Genomic DNA, 17,837 nt, shown 5'->3' on the forward strand with positions numbered 1-17,837 from the left:
CCTTTACAGTGACTTGCAGTTAAATATGTGAGATTCTACTAGCTTAATTGTATGTGTGTACCTTAAAAAATTTTTTAGTGATGCAGAACAAGCACAATTGATGTTAACAATCAGTCATTTTAAACTGAATAATTATTTTATTGTTTATTCCATTAACAGCTTATTCACAACATCAAGATAATCAGGCACACAGTTTGAATATTTTAAAAACATTTTAAATAAGGGAAGCCATTAATTCAGATTTGCCACCATAGGGGCAAACCAACAGTCTTTTGTCCTTCCTTATTAGCTTGTGATGAGCCTGAACACAGGCCCTGGTGCTTTTCACGCTTCCTCCACACACACATAAAGACGACGGCTCATTCCTTTCAGAGGATGTGGGTCTCAACGTGTTTTATAAATAATTGCTTATTAGGCAAGTTACATTTACAGAAAGATCACATACATACATACACACACACACACACACACACACACACAGTCGTACACAGCCACAAAGTTATGGGCTTTTAACAATACAGTACTTTTCTCTGTGAGCTTTTAACAGTCATGTTAGTGCTCCTCTGCAGGCACAGCATATACAAAATAAACACAGCTAAATGAACAAGTAAATATATAAATAGTTCCATTTAAGTCGATGTTAATAAAATTAGCATTTTGTACAAGTCCTTTTTTAACGTCTCCGTTTGAGCATCCAGTTGGCGTCTTTCCTGCAGTTGGACGTTCAACGTGTCCCAAACTGAACATGAACACGAGCTGCTCACGCTCACGTCCATGCAGTAAACGGGATGGAACAAGGTCCTCTGACTGCGGCTCGGTCTGTGCAAGGAGGTCAGGGCTCACACTTATCCTGTCCCGTTATCCCAATGCATGAAGAGTAACATGGGCTCATAAATGATCCAGTCCCACTGTGAGGGTTTTTCAGTGTCTTTGGCCTCTTGCCTGCATGCAGTGTGGTCTGCAGGGTCACCGGAGTCACTCGGGTCACCGGCCAGGGCAGGACATGGGTTTAATGCAGTGGCCCTGGCTGAGCACCAGATTAGCCGGGCAGTGGCAGCCGGCCACGCAGGGTCTGTGGCAGGGGCCAATCTCGTTCCAGTTGTCACAGGTTTTGGAGCAGCCAGGGCCGCAGGTGTCATACACAGCGCCGTGTTTGCATTGCGTGGCTGCAAAGAGAGTCAGACAAAAAGTTTAGTCAGAACAATGATAAAAAAAATTATGCTAATAAATGAAAGAGACAAGGGACAAAACCAGGATATGGAAACAAGAAACCAAAGTTTGGACTTAATAGTAAAAAACATGACAAGACTGCAACATTACAAAGAAACAGCAGAATATACATAGACAAACTAATCAAGGAGTAACACTGAACAAGTGGCCACAATCAGGTAACAAACCAATGACAGGGTCAGGAGACGTGGCTAAAACAGAAACCAAAGCAAAAGCAAATGGGAATGGGGAATCCATGATACACCTTAATCAGGTACAGCAAAGTAAATGAACTGTGATGGGAAGGCAAACTTTTAAATCAGTAAATCAGAAGTACATTTTTCATTTTTTTTCACCAGGAAACCAAAGGGGATGCAAACATTTGCACTAAACTGTATACACAGGTAGAAAAATATTCCAATGGGACTGTGCTTGTTGTGCTTATGGAAGATTTCACTTGAATGACCCACTATTGTGATATTCAGCACTTTTTTAATACAAACTTTTATTCTGTGAGACACAAGACACGATTATATGTTAAATTCCGGCCTAATTTTAGCTGTATGAAGCCTTTTTTAAGTAATCTGTTAACATATCTGAGGGAAATGTTGATATTCATGACATCTTTGGCCTGTCACCACTGTCACGTCATCCAAAATAAAACACTCTATGGCTTGCCAAATTGTTTACCACAGTCATTAACTGGCTTCGGTGCTTAGCAGTGAGAAGCAAATAAAAAAATAGGAAGCAAATGCATCCCAAGAGTAAATTATAATTTTCTACATCATTTGTTACTTACTCATACAAGACTGTTCAGGCCTCCAGAGCACAGGCGCTCCCTCTCTCTCACACGCCCGGCTGTAGGCGATAAAGGACTCGCAGTAGCAGTTCTTGTGCACCGGACACTCACACATGTCCGTAACACATGACCTGACCAGAGAGAATTCTTGGTTAATTTAATTACATCAAGTGAATCAGAATCACTATGTACAAGTTTACACAGACCCAGAATCAGACTCTCATGATGAGAGCCTGTGCTTAAACCATGGAACAAGAGTGGCATCTAGTGTTTAGGAGATTAATTACACCTGGATTTTCAATCATCAGTCTCAAACCACAACATATATTGAGCATTTGTACATAAATATTTAGTTGTTGAGCACTTTACAGTTGGCTATTTAAAAAACTGTTATGAACTGAAAGATATGCCGTGTGCAAAGCCTAAAAAAAAGTAGCAGGATCCAGTAACACCAACAAGGACTAAAGCCTGCTTAAGTCCATCGTAGCTTTGCATTAATCAGTCTTAAACTGAATCCTTACCTATTTACCCCAAGCTAGAAGCAGAAATAAAATATAATTAATAATTAATCCTTGTCAATGCTAATTAGCTAGTTCCCGTCTGTAACAATGAGAAGGGTTTAGAGGGAAAAAGCTGATTAGGAATCAAAAGAGTTGGTGATGATTTGACTACAGACAAGGTAGTTTAGGGTGGTGATGTATTATGTTAGCCTGCAGTAGTGTAGGTTTTGCATAACAGATGCAGATTTTCCTTAGTAATACAACTTAGCAACTCTTTTTTTATTATTATTACATTTTTAAGCCTTAAATGTCCCTAAAAAGCTTTGTTTGGTGCTAGAGACAAAGACCTCTCTATAACAAGTCTTACTAACAGCCTTTTAGCCTAGCGCTAGTTCATGTTTCAGTTTTTTGTTTTTTTTCTCCTATAAAGTTTTGGTCTGTTTACTATAATGCTAGTTAATGTTTAGCCTGTTTACTATAACACTAATTAATGTTTAGCTTGTTTATTATAATGCTAGTTCATATTTTAGACTCTTTTTTTATAATGCTAGTTCTCATTTTAGCCTGTTTGTTAACACCAGTTCATATTTTAGCTTGTTTACTATAATGCTAGTTCATTTTTTAGCCTGTTTACTATAATGCTACTCATATTTTAGCCTGTTTACTATAATGGTAGTTAATGTTTTAAGCTGTTTACTATAATGCTAGTTCATATTTTAGCCTGTTTACTATAATGGTAGTTAATGTTTTAGCCTGTTTACTATAATGGTAGTTAATGTTTTAGCCTGTTTACTATAATGGTAGTTAATGTTTTGAGCTGTTAACTATAATGCTACTTCATATTGTAGCCTGTTTATTGTAACACTAGTTCATATTTTAGTCTGTTTACTATAATGGTACTTTATATTTTAGCCTGTTTACTACAAATGTTTCAGCCTACATTATATAAATAATACATATACAAATAGCACAACCACAGAAACTGCACACAGGCATAATACTTTAGTTTACAGAAACTTTGCAGTTAGCTAACATCATGAAAAACATCAAATTTGATAAACAGGGAAATAAAAAAAAGAAAGATTTTTGTATTAGCTGTGTAAAAGTGAGCTAGTCACCTATAGAAGGGGGCAAAGTCGACCACAGAGTGGCACTTCTGGAACTCCCAGGATTTGAGTTTGTGGCAGGAGCGGTGGGCACGGATCTTCACCTTGACCGAACCAGGGCAGAGGAACGGCGTGGGCCTGCGGGGAGGTTGCTCACACACCTCATTACCATCCACACGCCACGAATCTGCAAACTCGTCCACATCGTACTTGAACTGGCCATCACTGCCCACTGAGTCGTCCCGTCTGTGACCGTTGTAATTACCGCACAGGCCACAGAGTCGATTCTTCAGGTGAGGAGCAGCCACCACCTCCACTAAACTGTCACCATCCCATGTGATCTCCAAACCTGACACACACACACACACAAGATACAAGATACAATGAACAACAGTTTTTCTTAAATTTGTTGCCATAAACAAATACAATTTATTTGGTTATGTAAAATGGAGACAAGTCTTATTTAAAATGTTTGAGAAATAATTGTATGAAATTGAACTCGATCTGAATAACCTGCTCATTTTTTCAAATTGTTTTGACTCCATATTTTTCATTGAAATGGTTACATTATGTCTGCATCTAACACAGGATTAGTGTCTCTTAACAACTAACACATGACCTTTCCTCACTATCAATAATCAAAAATATCAAGATGTTTTGACTTTAAGGAAATAATAACAAAAGATTATTGAGTTATACTAGTTGAGAATAATAATCTTGTTTTGGAAATAGAGGATAATTTGTTGTATATATTGTGCAATGAAAAACACTGTTTTACACACAGTCTATATACAGTATGTATATTAAATCTTAGATAAAAACATTTTAAAAATGTAAAAACATGCATTAAACTTTGTCCACAGTAACATGGATACATTTTAAAAATGTTTTTTCTTCCATTTCAGCTTTGCGTTATAGACAGCTGAAAATTCTGAAGAAAACTGTGAAAAGTGTATAGGAAAACTAGAAATTTTTTTGAAAATGTTGACATCTAGCATCCAAAAATAAGCCCCTGATAGTCATAGTAGTGATAGTGATTCCAGCTGCACCCGTAAAACAGAGGACTCGTAAATTTGACTGTTGTTGTTGTCTGTGCTATTTGACTGTCTTGGACACTCTTTTTCAATGTACATTATAAATGCAGTAGTATTCCCGTGTGCAAGTAGTGACATACAAAAAAATGACAGTTCTGGGGAAGACCAGGATGAACAAGTGCATGGTGGGACATTTCTGTAAATGTAGTTGTAATTCCTGGGGTTGTTATTAACTTGGAGTATACCATCAAACTGCTTGGCATAAAGTGTACAAACTTCCTGGCTCAAGTAGCATGAGAATTGTCTGTAATATTTTCTAATCATCTCAATATTTCGGTAAGGACATGAAAATCTTTGCTATGAAAATGCTTATTAGTGTGGAAAAAGAATTAGTCTGACTTTTCTATGTGTTTCAAGTTCATATTTCCACTGTACGTGCCCAGAACATGGAAAGCCTCTCCTAGCATGTGACCCCTGACCCCGTGGCCAAATATAAAGGTCCTTGTATGTCAGCTCAGTGTTCAATGTTTTGTTAAGCCTAAAAAGGATCGAAGTGTGTTTGTTCTAAATCGAGGAGTCCCTGTCCTCTTGTCAGACCTCCGTCCTTTTCTTGTGTGTTTGTAATATTAGCTCTATGGACAGCTTGATGTTAAATGAATCAATTCTATTCTAATAAGCATCACATGATCAGCACCTCCTCTTGGTTCTTACCTACGATGGTGGTGAGTTTCAGCAGGTATCCGTCAAGGTCGATGTGGACGCCTGTGCTGTGGAACGGCAGGGCGACGCGTGTGCCGTTCTGCCGCACTGTTAAGTGTTGGTGCAGACTCACGGTCATCCCCGGCATACGCAGCTCCACGAACTTGGTCCAGGAGAACGAGCGTGTTTTCCGTGCGTCATTCTTCACCAACACAGTGAAGCCACTCCCTGATGTGCAGTCCTTGGTCAGAACATACTGACACGTGCCCTGGAAGTTAAAGGTGCGTCCGTCGAACGTGTTGTAATGAGGGTCGCCAAATACAGTGCACACACCTGGCTCTGAGACGGAGAGGAGGACGTGTTATCGTGACGGTGTTTGACACAAACATCAGCTTCAAGCTGACCTTCTCGTTTCATTTAATTAGATTTGCTGTTTTGTTTACTTAAAACCCAGTCCTATACTCGTGCCTTAGATTTGCCGTTTTCTTTCTATAGAAAGGCCATTATTTGAGAGGAAACATGAGCGTGTTTGGCTTTAACACACATTGGAGAATTGTGCATGGCAGATCTGGTTGCAGTGGTAGTTAATATGAGCCAGACTTCAGCTGCCAGGCCTTATGACCTATGCCAGGCCTTATAAGTTGGATTTTTAGCTAGAGTGTTGTGACTTGACTATAATTTAATATGTTGGTACTTCATGGTTGCTACAGTTAGTACCAGGACTTTATTTATCTAAGCATCCATTTATCCAAACATACTGCCACAGTTATAGGTGTCTTCGGGTAACCATGGTTATTATAATCTTATTATTATACATTATATGATTAGGCTAACTGTTATGCTTCTTTTATGATTAGGCTACTAGTCTGTTTTTTGATAGTTGTGGAGAAGTAGGTTTAAAAAGATTGCAGTCACCAGTTTTTTTTTCTTCCGATGTTTAACAACCAATGAAAGAAAAAAATCAACTTGCTATTCACTTATGCACCTCCCTTTTTTAAAAATCTGTGCTACATCTCAGTGCTGTAACTATAGCACAGTACTCATTTTGAAACCCACCGCCTGCTGCACCACACACACAGGGTTTTACTAGTCAGATTAATTAGCATTAGATGACAGACAGCCTTTTCAGAAAAGGAAAAAAACATGCAACTAGGCAGCACATTGGAGCTTTTACTTGGCCGATGCAGTGGGCTAGCTTATATATTTATTATTTGTCCACTCTTGTATATGGTATGTCCAAAATTATATCCAGTTCACGAATTAGTCTGCTATTTTGGTAATGTTGCCTTTTACTTATAATTTACTCAGAGGTTTGTAGGGAACGAGGCACCATTTTGATAGTGACTTACAATATTAGTAGTAATACTATGACAGACATACCATAGTAACCACTGTTCAATGGTCTTTGCACCAATAAAAACTGCACAAAAAAAAATGTCCTAAGGGCAAAGACAGGATAATGGTGAAGGTAAACTTACTCACTTTCAGTGCAAACAGGGCAGCAGCCAGTCCGGTTCAGTATCTTATTCTGCAACACACACATGCACGCAAAAAGAGTTTTATAGACATAGTCCAAACGCATATAGAGTCACACAAACAGACATTGTGTCTCAGAGCACCAGTGGAAGGGGGTAGACTGTTTTAAATACCATCAGAAGTGCACATCAAAGGTCTCTTCCCCCTCCTCACCCACCTTCTCCTACCCCTTCCGCCCCTCCCGTCCAAAAACACAACAACACACACACGCACACATCAAGCCATACACTCAACCGGAACCCTGGTGCATTCAGCGTATACAAAGGCCTGTGGTTTGAGAGAACGTCTAAATATAGAGGGCCGTTTCTTTGCTGTCAGTCAAACAGGAGGCAAAGCAGTCAAAGGCTGTTCCTCTGTCTGGCTGTCCCCCAAATCAGGGACAGGTGTGTGCTGGGAAACGGGTGGAATGAAGAATCGGAGAAAATCAGATATCACGTTGAGTAGTGGAATCGCCTGGAGCTAAGATAAATCACAGGCACAGAGAGAGTAAATCACGACAGAGAGGCCGTGTATAAGTTACATCAGCATGCCACACAGGAGGATATTCCCAACGCTGGTTAGTTACAGGCTGTAATTCTGCTAAGAGGCTGAAGTGATGGGTGGCGAACAGCTGGTCAGGGTTAGAGAGGTTGGAGGTAGAAATCTTAGTGTAGACAGCCATTTTTCAAGACTGAATGATATCATGGCTGGTCATGTCTAATATCTATCACTAGCTCGACTATTAGATATCAAACTATTACTTACACATATGTAAAAATGCAGACAGCATTTTATTTCAAGTCTGTATTTCTCGACTGGGTTCATGCTGCGTTTCCTCGTAATACCAAACAGAATAGTTGTGCCCATTTTGTCCAAACCAAAAAACACTAAAAGTAAGTTTCTGTCATCTGTCCTTTTGTATACTTTCTGTTTCGATTGGACAATGTATGTTTAGTCTATCTACTTTTAGTTTCTCCTCCAAAGAAAAAAAAAGGCCCTCATCCACCTTGTTCATGTTCATTACACCCGTGACTGTGATTTCACACACTCCTTCTCAATCACTGCTGATGTTGTGTTACAGATGTGTCAGTGAAGAAGGCTGAGAAAGAAATCAGCCCCAGCTTTGCTTCTTCATATCATTCTGTGCATTTTGTTTATGGCCATTGGTGATGCAGTTTCTACAAGAGTGGGAATGGGTTAGTGTGGGTTAATGTGTGTGAAATGTTAAGTTCTGTGCATGGTTAAGTTCCTCACCGCAGGGCAGCTGGTGACCGGCACACAGTGTTTAGGCCGACACTCAATGTTCCCCTTCACACAGGTACATAATGTGCAGTTCACAGACGACCAGCGATCCCCATCCTACAGAGAGAGAGATAGAGGTTGAGAGAGGGAGGGGGAGATGAGGAATAAAGAACTGATCCCTTTTTATGTGTATCCTACAATTATCCATCCATCTCTCCATCTGTCCATCCAATCATTGCACCACCAGTCAGTCATCCATCCATACTTAGTACATATATCTTTTGGTTCTCCATACATCCACCCATACATCCATCTGTTCATTCCACCGTTTATCTATTCATCCATTTATTCATTTACAAATCCATCAATCTATCCATTTATCAATTAATCTGCCCACAAGTCAATCATCATTCCATCCATCACTCCATTAAAACGTATTTACATCCATATGAGTCATCCAGCCTGGTGTAAATCCATCTATCCGATCATTCTATCATCTATCCTCATTCAGTAAATAAATCCTAAATCAATAAATCCTCATTCATAAACCAATCATTTATCTGTTCTACCATTCATGCATCCACAATTAAATCCATCTAACTCAGTCAATTAATTTATTGACATATCATCCATATAACCATCCATCCATCTATGAATCCTTAAGCCATTCCATCCATCCATCTGTCCATCCATCCTTATATAAATCAATCCATTCATCCATCAACCCATCAATCCATCCTTCTATAAATGAATCCATCCATCCATCTTTTCATCCAGTCTGCTGAAACATCATTCATGTCCTCACCCTGTAGATCTTGTTTTTGACCCTGCAGTATTTGATGTCCTCCGTCTTCAGATAAGAGAGACACTCAGGGCAGCACTGGCCACTCTGGCAGCTTCCTGCTGGAGAACAGCGTTTCCTACACACCACTGTGGAGTCCAGACAGGTGCATGTCGTACAGTTATCCAAGCTGAAGGATGTATCGTTCTCATAGACCTCACTGTGGAATAAGCAGCTGCCCAGGGACAGGTCAAACACCTTCCTCTGACCTGGACAAAGGCAAAGATAAGCACACCCTTTGTCATGCATTGGACTAACCTGTGAAAATGTACCATTACGATGTGTGTATGCATATGAAAATCTTACCCTGACATCTGGGACAACACTGGCCTGGAGGAGTATGGCTCAGATGGGATGGGCAAGACAGAACAGGACACACCTCCCTATGGCACATCGTTCGGCTTCCCTGAGAATGCCATACATAAAGAGTATCTGAATCTGTAAGTGCTCCAAATATCTGAATATGTATTTGGATTTAAACCCAAAGTGGGTGTGGCTTAATCCATTTTTTATTAACTCTATCACTATGGCACTGAGAGTTCCTTGACTTCAGCTACATCACTCAAGTTCATAATTATGTTTTATTAAAAATTATTTTGGTTTGTACCCGCCAACCATATTTTTAACACATCTATTTAGTTCTATCTCCCAAAATATAAAAAATATTGTAGCCTGATTTAAACCACTGCAGCCCTGACCAGGCAGTTATCAAGGATGAATGAATGACCACTGTAAATGCATGCAAACCTGGTCTTTCTTTGTCCCAAGAGCTTCACTTCTGACCACTTGCTCATGTCTGCATGAAAATAAAAACCTCCTGCTCATGCAAAATTTTGTTGCATCCTACAGGGGCCCAGTCTCACACCTCTGGTCTCGAATAAATGTCCTGTGATCCTTTCTGGCCAACTTTCAAAAAAGAAAACAAAAACCCCAAGAGAATAGTACACCTCCAATTCGTATCAGTATTTGTATTCATTTAGAACACATTATCTGTTCATTCTGCATAATGGATATGTATTTGGCTTTATCCCTAATAAATAAAGACTGCCATGTTAAGCAGGAAGGTAACGGTGCTTATGCTAATGCCTGCCACGAAATCATGTTACCCTGGATTATCTACCAGTCATGCACATGAGTATGAGTAATGAGTATTAGCAGCTGTGGTGCCATAAAAAGAGTACCATTCATCATAGAGGACATAGAGAAATGCTGTAACTTTTATCTTCGAGTGTTTTATCTTTGCAGTAAAGCAAACCAGGTTCTGAAGCCGTTCGTCCCTGCAGTGTACGACTGTGCAGAGGAATGTTAGGACTGGAGGTGGAGTAAATGACTCATCTGAGCCCATGTATAAGGTTTTAACACTGCCTTCATTAAAATGACCAAACAAAGCCATGGAGAATATAAACCAAAGTCTCTCAAGAGCCAGAAACCAACATCCAAAATAAACCGTGTTTAGAGAGCCTCCACAGGCCAGCGGTGTTAGCCATGTCCCTGTACTTCCACTAACCCAGACATACACACACAAGCTCTCTAATTGACTGGGAAGCACAGTAAAGGCCTTAATGTGTTTATCCACGAGGTTTATTTATTGTTAAAGGGTGGTGAAACAAGCCCAGTGGCTCCCTGGAGAACCAAAGACAAACCCATTAGTTGCAGATCTCAGAGCTCGGCCAGATACCGCAAGAGATTTGGAAACATGAACATGTACGCCTTTAGCTATGCCTTTCTCTACAACATTAAAATTACTGCATCTGTAAGATACCAAAGCTAGAGAGTACTATCTGATCTGAGAGTGAATTTATATTAGGAACATGTGTGTTAAAAGCTGTAGAGTATGCCTGTTTGTCTAGAGAAATGCAGGAGCGCTGCTTTGTACCGGTGATTAGAATCATGCGCAGATGTCTTTCAGGATAGTGACAATTTGCAGATATGATTGGCAGAAGTACTCACAGTGCACATGCATTTGATGCAGGGCTTCCCCTCAGGGTGAAACTCCTCTCTCTCTTTATACAGGCGACCCTCGAAAATACAGCCTGAGCACAAGGAAGATAACAGATAAATTCACTTCCCAAACATCACATGATCTTAAAAAAAAAGAAAGAAAGAAAACAAAAGCTGGGGTTTTCAAACATTTTGCATTTCCTGGGACCCCTTTAAATGTAAAATAAATTTCAAATTTATCAATTCCCCATCTCATCATTTAATGTTATACAATAATATTTTGTTAATATTTTTTTATTCCTGAAATCAACAAAAATATCATGACCAAACAAATAACCTAATAATAATAATACAAACCCAGCAGTAAACATAATAAATCTTATAGTTGTGATTCCCACCACTGTAACAATCTTTTTTAAAAATCAGACCCCATTTTGAGAACAACTGCTCTAAAGAATAAGTTATTTCCCCATGACATAAGGCTTGTAAATCAACTGTACTTTGAAAGGAACCAAGAGATATAAAACAAATACTGTCTATAACACATTCACATGGATACACACTCACCTGGGCAGGAAGGGCAGCATTTCTTGGGATGGATTTTGGGGTTCTTGCAGGGAACCACACACTGCATTTCTGCTTCGGTTATTACACCTTCCTGTTCCAAACACAACATCAAGACTTTACATTCCTCTGGGACACAGTTATCTTTATTGTTTGCATATATTAGCATGTAGACCTGTATAATTCTGAAGACATTTAAGCATATAATATCATATAAAATCATTTCTGGTTGAACAGATACGGTTTATTTAACATTTTTGGAAGGGGTCTGCAGTGAGAACACTTTGTAACAGTCAAGGTAAAGCTGGAACATTAGGTTGTCCAACAAGGCAAAGTCTTTGAGACAGACTTTCCAGTTTTCTCAGTAACATGAAACATGACAAGTTGCATTTTTTTTTTGTCTTATTATCTTAAAGAGAGAGAAAATAAAGAGAAGCTGGTGAGGAAATGACTGTTTATAGCTGCTATAATGTAATGAACAGGATCTATCTAGTTTTTCCGGCTGTAGTACAACATTAAATGTAACTATAAATGGACAAAAAGTATGACATGCTGTTCTTTAATAATTAAAAAATTATGAACATTGGAAAATGGCTGTGTTATCAGAGTAATAAAACTTCAGTGTGGTAACAGTGACTCCGCTTTATCACATATATTGTCCTATAACAGCTTTCTCTTTCATGATTTATTCCTTACTTAATATATTGTTAAGGATTTAATTTAAAGATTGAATTTAAAGCAACAGGGAGTTTTAAGTTCTTGTAGCAGAATTGTCTATCTACACATATGGCATATTGACTGTGTGGTGGAAAGGCAGAGAGAGAGTCTAGGTGGCATGCAATTACACTGCTTCTTGCATTCTGAGGTCAGCGACCTGTAAAATGCAGTCCTTTTCCCCACAACTTGTTGAAACCTTTACCACAGCAAAGCATTTTCAAATTGGTTTGGACCCTGAATGCTTTGCATGGAATTCTGCCCACACACTTTGCGCTCACTTGAAACATGCAACGCTTTCTTGTGGCTCCGCAATTCAAGAAATGAGACAGAACTCTGTGAGCGTGCAAGTGTGTGTGTGTCTGTGTCTGTGTGTGTGTACATTTGGAAAACTGGGACCCAGATGTGCAGATGGAAGATCCAAGTTCACCTGTTTACCGTCTGTAAGGAAACAAGCTATAAATCTGTCCTCAGTCACTCCCTCTTCATTTAACTAACACTCCTAGCGAAGGTCACAGTTCGGGATGCTGAAAAGGTCATTCCAGGTCAAAATGCATTAAAACATGCATTTTTCGGGTTACTCACTTAACACCAGTGGTGTTAATGAAGTATTTAGTATCATGTTTAATCTTGTTTAATATCAATATCATACAATCTTCACGTGCTTGCTTTAAATTTCTTTGATGACTTTGTCTCTTCACACTGGACTCATACACATCAAAGCTGTAAGCGTGCTCATACAGGATCACGTTGCTTCAGTATTCCCCTGATAAATATTTAGTGAATATGGACTGCTTTATAAATAATTGTGCTCTTTTTCTTTCCTTCAACGTTTTTAGTCATTTATTCATTCTAAGTCTCAGAGTAAGAACTTTGATCTAGATCTTCCCTGGAAAAGGCAAACAATGATAATACAATATAACCTCAGATATTTCTGGAATGGGATGAAAAATTCACTGTATTAAAATTGTACTGCCCAGTATTACTGTTTTTACTACATCGCAGTATCCGATTGCAACTTTGCATTTTAAACATTATGACTTTAAAATCCTATATCTTATTATTTTTAGCCATTTTTTGTTATCTTATTATTTTTAGCCATTATTCATTTTTGTTAATATCCATTAGCTTGCTAATCGCCTTCTCAACTTCTCGTATGGATCAGTCTGTGATACTGAAGGGAAGAGTTTTTTTTTTTTTTTTTTTTTTTTACATTTAAGTAATTCCTTAATATGCAACCATGTTAGAAACATATTCATCAAGACCATATTCTAAGTGACTCATTTATTGCTGATATGAAAAAAAGTGGTTCACATGACATGCACACTAGCTAGCTAGTATTGGCTGACTAACTAGATTAGATTTATTATTATCAGTAATAAATCAATTTAATAACTTAATGTTAACTTGACTGCTTTTTTGTAGTTTTTTTTCTAGGATTACGATGGAAACTGTGTGCTAATGACTGAGGGAAAAAACCTCCTTATATACTCTTAAGGAAGCCTTCAAGCATTCTTCGGATTGTTAAGGGGTCTTATCTTTTTACAGAGGCTCCATTTGGAACTGAACAGAAAACTGAAAACTGTCTGGGTCCTAGACTTAACCTTTATTTCTAAAAGTGTATATACCAGTGTATATACGGTATGTTACAATGATTTTGGGTGGCCAATGCACTAATTAATATTAATCCTTTTAATTTAGAGGCAGCCATGTTGTTTTTTATTGTTTTATCAAGGGTGTTAAGGGTGTACAGTGGGTTAAAGGTAGAGTGCAAAAGGAAAAATGAGACAAATGAGAAAAAAGTCTTTCTCCTAATATTACACTACTACTAGGATTTGTTCTGTATTAGCAGAAAGGTCCTTAAAGGACACACTGTGAGTCTCACCTGACACCGGCGTGTGATGCACGGCTTGGTCGGGGTCGTCCATGAATACGAGCTGTTATAGGACTTCCCTTCCAGCTGACAGCCTAAAAAATTAAAGAGAATGAGGGAGAGAGAGAGACAGAGAGAGAGAGAGAAAATGAGAGAAATGAATTCTAACTCTGAAAAGCACACCACTGATCTCCTTGAATTCCCAGTGCTGCATAGTTTGAACAGAAAACACATTAAGTCACTACTGTGTAGATGGAAACCCTGCTCTGTGTGGAAATGTCTGGGGCTTTACCGTAAGCCCTCTGGAGCCTCATGTGCCCCGTGTCCCCTCGCACCCTTCATTCCTCCCCACTGCTACCCTCGCAATGTTACACATAAAACAAATCCAATATGGCCCTGAATGAAAGGAAGCAGCGTGGAGCCGCAAGCTTTGGAGGAAACGCAGGAACAACACAAAAGATGACGACTGGGATTTTCCATTCAAAACTAACAAAACGTGCCTTGACATTAAAAAAAAGCCCAGGCATCCTTAATAAACCCCTGACTCGTAAAAAATTAAAAGGAGAGAGACAGGGAGAAAGACAAGCAGATCACAAACAAAAGGCTGCACCCCTGCTGTGAAGATATGAGTTCAGTCCGGAGTGACCTCAGCCATTTCTTTCTCTCTTTCTCTCCGTCACTTCTGATGCAGTCACGAGCCAAACCAGCGCTGGAGCAACTCAGCGCTCGTAAAAAAATGAGGATTTTATTTCGGTGCCCATAAACTTAAATCTACACCCAAGACTCCTATTTCTAACCAGCTGCTGAATCTGTGTGTGGAGTGAGAATGTTTTGGAGAAACACACACACACACAAAGGAACTACATAAGTACCTACTTATGCTACAATGGTTAAAATCAACATATGATTCATCTAGATGTGATTCATTAAATCAGCATGTAATAATGTGAAGTTATACGCCTCTCACAGGTCCAGGTTAATCAAGTACGATTCATATTTATTTATTTACTCCTCTATTTATTTCTCATTATTTAATTTTTCACTTAAGTATTATTAGACTTTTTTATATTACATTTAGCGTTAGAATTTGCATTAGACAGACCTTACGGAAAAATCACATACATTTCACACACGTTCATAGGTTTTTCACACCTATGAACAATGTTAACAAAAAAATAATATGCAATATTAACAAAAAACATATGAAATTGTATTTCAATGTGTCATGGTTTGAAACTGCACATTTAAAAGAAAAAATTATCATGTGAGAAAATCACACATGAAAATTAACATGGAAATAAATAAGTCATGTGAGAAGTAATGTGTGAAAAAGGAAACCACGTGTCCTACAGTGAATAAATATATTTTTAAAAAATAATAAAAATAAATGTAAAAAAAATCTTTAAAAAATGAAAATGGCTAAATTATGTGAAAAAAATATTGAATAAGAATAACGATTGAAATAATGAATAATGAATATAAATTCCACTACATGTGAAAAATGTGCAGAACATAACATGAAGTTCTTTTGACGTTTTCGTAAGGGAGATGCTGACTCCTAAAAAAAAAACCTATATTAATTTTTTAACAAAAAAAAAATCACTGAAACAACACTCAAATTTATCATCGCTATCAATAAAAGCCATCTACAGCTAGGTTAATTTACAGTTGAATGTGAAGTGTGTAAAATGAGTGATAGTGTCTTCACCTTTGCATCTTTCGCAGCAGGCTCCAGTCTGTTTCACCACCAATGCGCAGTCGTCTGCCACTAGGGGGCATTTCTCCTGCTTGCAGTCTGCTTTATTGTTCTGCAAAGAGAAAGATTTGGAGAGAGAGAGAGAGAGAGAGAGAGAAAGACAGAGAGAGAGAAATTACATTAAGCTGTCATTTCTGTCATATTGAGCTTTTGTGGGTTTATCACTTAATGATTAGTGAATAGAATTATTAGTGAATAAAGCTTTGATGAATTTCTATGAGGAACATTTGAGAAATGATAGAGTAAATAGATAACTCTCTTTTGAGAATGAAAGGTGTGGATAGCAGAGGTCATGGGAAACATTAGGAATTACATTTCAGCGTGACTTTATGATAGCCTCACACGAGCCTGGTTAATGTCATTTCGATAAAGGATAAAAGAGAGAGATACGCGTTGTGAAGGAGGGAGAAGTGAGACTGCACAGGCGAGTTTGAGAGAGTACAGTCTCCATCCTGTTTTCTTACAAACTTCACCAAGGTCAAAGGAATGCCTTGCGCCGCTAAACGCTGTCAGAGCTATCAGCTTACAAGTCGGCCGGCAACAACCCGCCCTCCATTGATTTCCTTTCATAAAGTCAGACCCTGGAGTAAGTCAATACAAGGAATTCATTAACCCATCACGTCGCCTTGGAGAGATGACAGCAGAAGATGGAAGCGGAGAACCCGAGAGTCCCACCGAGACCAGGCGTCCTTTTGACACCAACCAAAAGCCAGTCGGGCTCAAATGCCACGCTAAAACTCTCCAATTGTGTCAAAGACATAATGTTTAACTCGGGAGTTTGTACAGTGTAGTTCACCTCTGACCCTCTTTAACGTGTGTGAAAGGCTGTGACACACAAAGGTCTTTCAATGCAATAACAATCAATAGAAAGCTGTACTTTTCCCAAAGTTCTCTCTATGCCAATAGCTGCGCTCATATATTCAGCTATTTTCTCAAATTCCCTAGTCTGATTGGTCAAAAGGTATTGATTCATTTTTCTATAACAGCAATTCTGACAGTAGTTCTGGCTGTAATTCAAATCGCAGGCTTTGTTATATCAATGTATAAAATGTATAATCACTGATACAGAGTTGACTGTCAGGAGATTTTATTTGGCATTATTGGAAGGAGTCTCCAGTGTCAACACTTTGCAATAGTCAGTAGGTTCTGGGCCATGGGAAAGTCTTCAGGATAGAGGAGTTTGTGCTTTCCAGTGTCTTATTAACTTCAAGAGAGATAAAAAAAAGTGGAGGTTGGTGAAGGAACGGCTGTTCAGAGCTGCTATATGTATAACCTAAATGATAAGAGGAACTCATTGTCTCACGGATGTTCCACAGCATTAAATGCAACTATAAATGGATAAAAATCATTTAATTCTGTAATAAATTTAAAATTGTAATCATTGGCAAATCACTGTGGTATAAGAGGAACACTTCAGGACATCTAATCTGCTTCGTGCACAGCCGTATCATGCTCTCATTCATGGATTATTTTCCTATAACAGCACACCCCCGTCGTGTTTATTCTTTATTTAAAAAGTCACATTAATATTAAATCGATTTTTTCAGCCTCTTGTGATCTTAAGACGTTTCTTCTTCTTTGCAAACGTAACCCTGAATTTTACAACGTCTCAAGTTTAACAAGCTCAACGCTGATTTTATGACCTCTTCCTGAACACTTCCCTGCTTGCAGTGTTAAGTGTTTGTGCATTAGCCTCTGTTTGCCCATCTGTCCTTCTTCCTCCCACTGAGTTATTACCACAGATTATACACAGCAATGTTACCCTTTATGAAACAGGTCAAAGGTCAGAGGAGATTAAAAGTTTGGAGCCCATGAAATCTCTCAGAATGAGATGTCCAGGCAGAGAGGAGGCCTGTGAAATTCTTCAGCACCCCCATGCTGCTTTTCATGAGCCGTGTACTAAATCTAATGAATAGACCAAGTATCTGAGATTAGGTTTGTCTTGTAAGGGGTTGAGTTTGTTTTCTGAACTGGTCCATCATATGGTGTTCAATAGCATTTCTTAATAAGAAAATAAATGTAGTCAGATGATATAAACAAATAG

General features: G+C 38.6%; 1 protein-coding gene across 1 annotated transcript in view; it reads right to left on the minus strand.

Moving 5' to 3' along the window:
• Positions 1 to 114: 114 nt before the first annotated feature.
• bmper (BMP binding endothelial regulator) overlaps positions 115 to 17,837 on the minus strand; it is a 23,538-nt gene continuing 5,815 nt past the window's right edge. The window contains exons 3-14 of the mRNA XM_026941429.3: positions 15,746 to 15,845; positions 14,050 to 14,132; positions 11,454 to 11,544; positions 10,896 to 10,978; positions 9,252 to 9,351; positions 8,910 to 9,154; positions 8,117 to 8,221; positions 6,830 to 6,875; positions 5,360 to 5,686; positions 3,627 to 3,963; positions 2,009 to 2,139; positions 115 to 1,166 (exon numbers count right to left, since the gene is read on the minus strand). Of these exons, the coding sequence (XP_026797230.1) occupies positions 985 to 1,166; positions 2,009 to 2,139; positions 3,627 to 3,963; positions 5,360 to 5,686; positions 6,830 to 6,875; positions 8,117 to 8,221; positions 8,910 to 9,154; positions 9,252 to 9,351; positions 10,896 to 10,978; positions 11,454 to 11,544; positions 14,050 to 14,132; positions 15,746 to 15,845 (1,830 nt within the window). The 3' untranslated portion in view covers positions 115 to 984. The remainder of the gene's footprint in view (positions 1,167 to 2,008; positions 2,140 to 3,626; positions 3,964 to 5,359; positions 5,687 to 6,829; positions 6,876 to 8,116; positions 8,222 to 8,909; positions 9,155 to 9,251; positions 9,352 to 10,895; positions 10,979 to 11,453; positions 11,545 to 14,049; positions 14,133 to 15,745; positions 15,846 to 17,837) is intronic.

This window comes from Pangasianodon hypophthalmus, chromosome 21 (genome assembly GCF_027358585.1).
Source record: "Pangasianodon hypophthalmus isolate fPanHyp1 chromosome 21, fPanHyp1.pri, whole genome shotgun sequence".
Lineage (NCBI taxonomy): Eukaryota > Metazoa > Chordata > Actinopteri > Siluriformes > Pangasiidae > Pangasianodon > Pangasianodon hypophthalmus.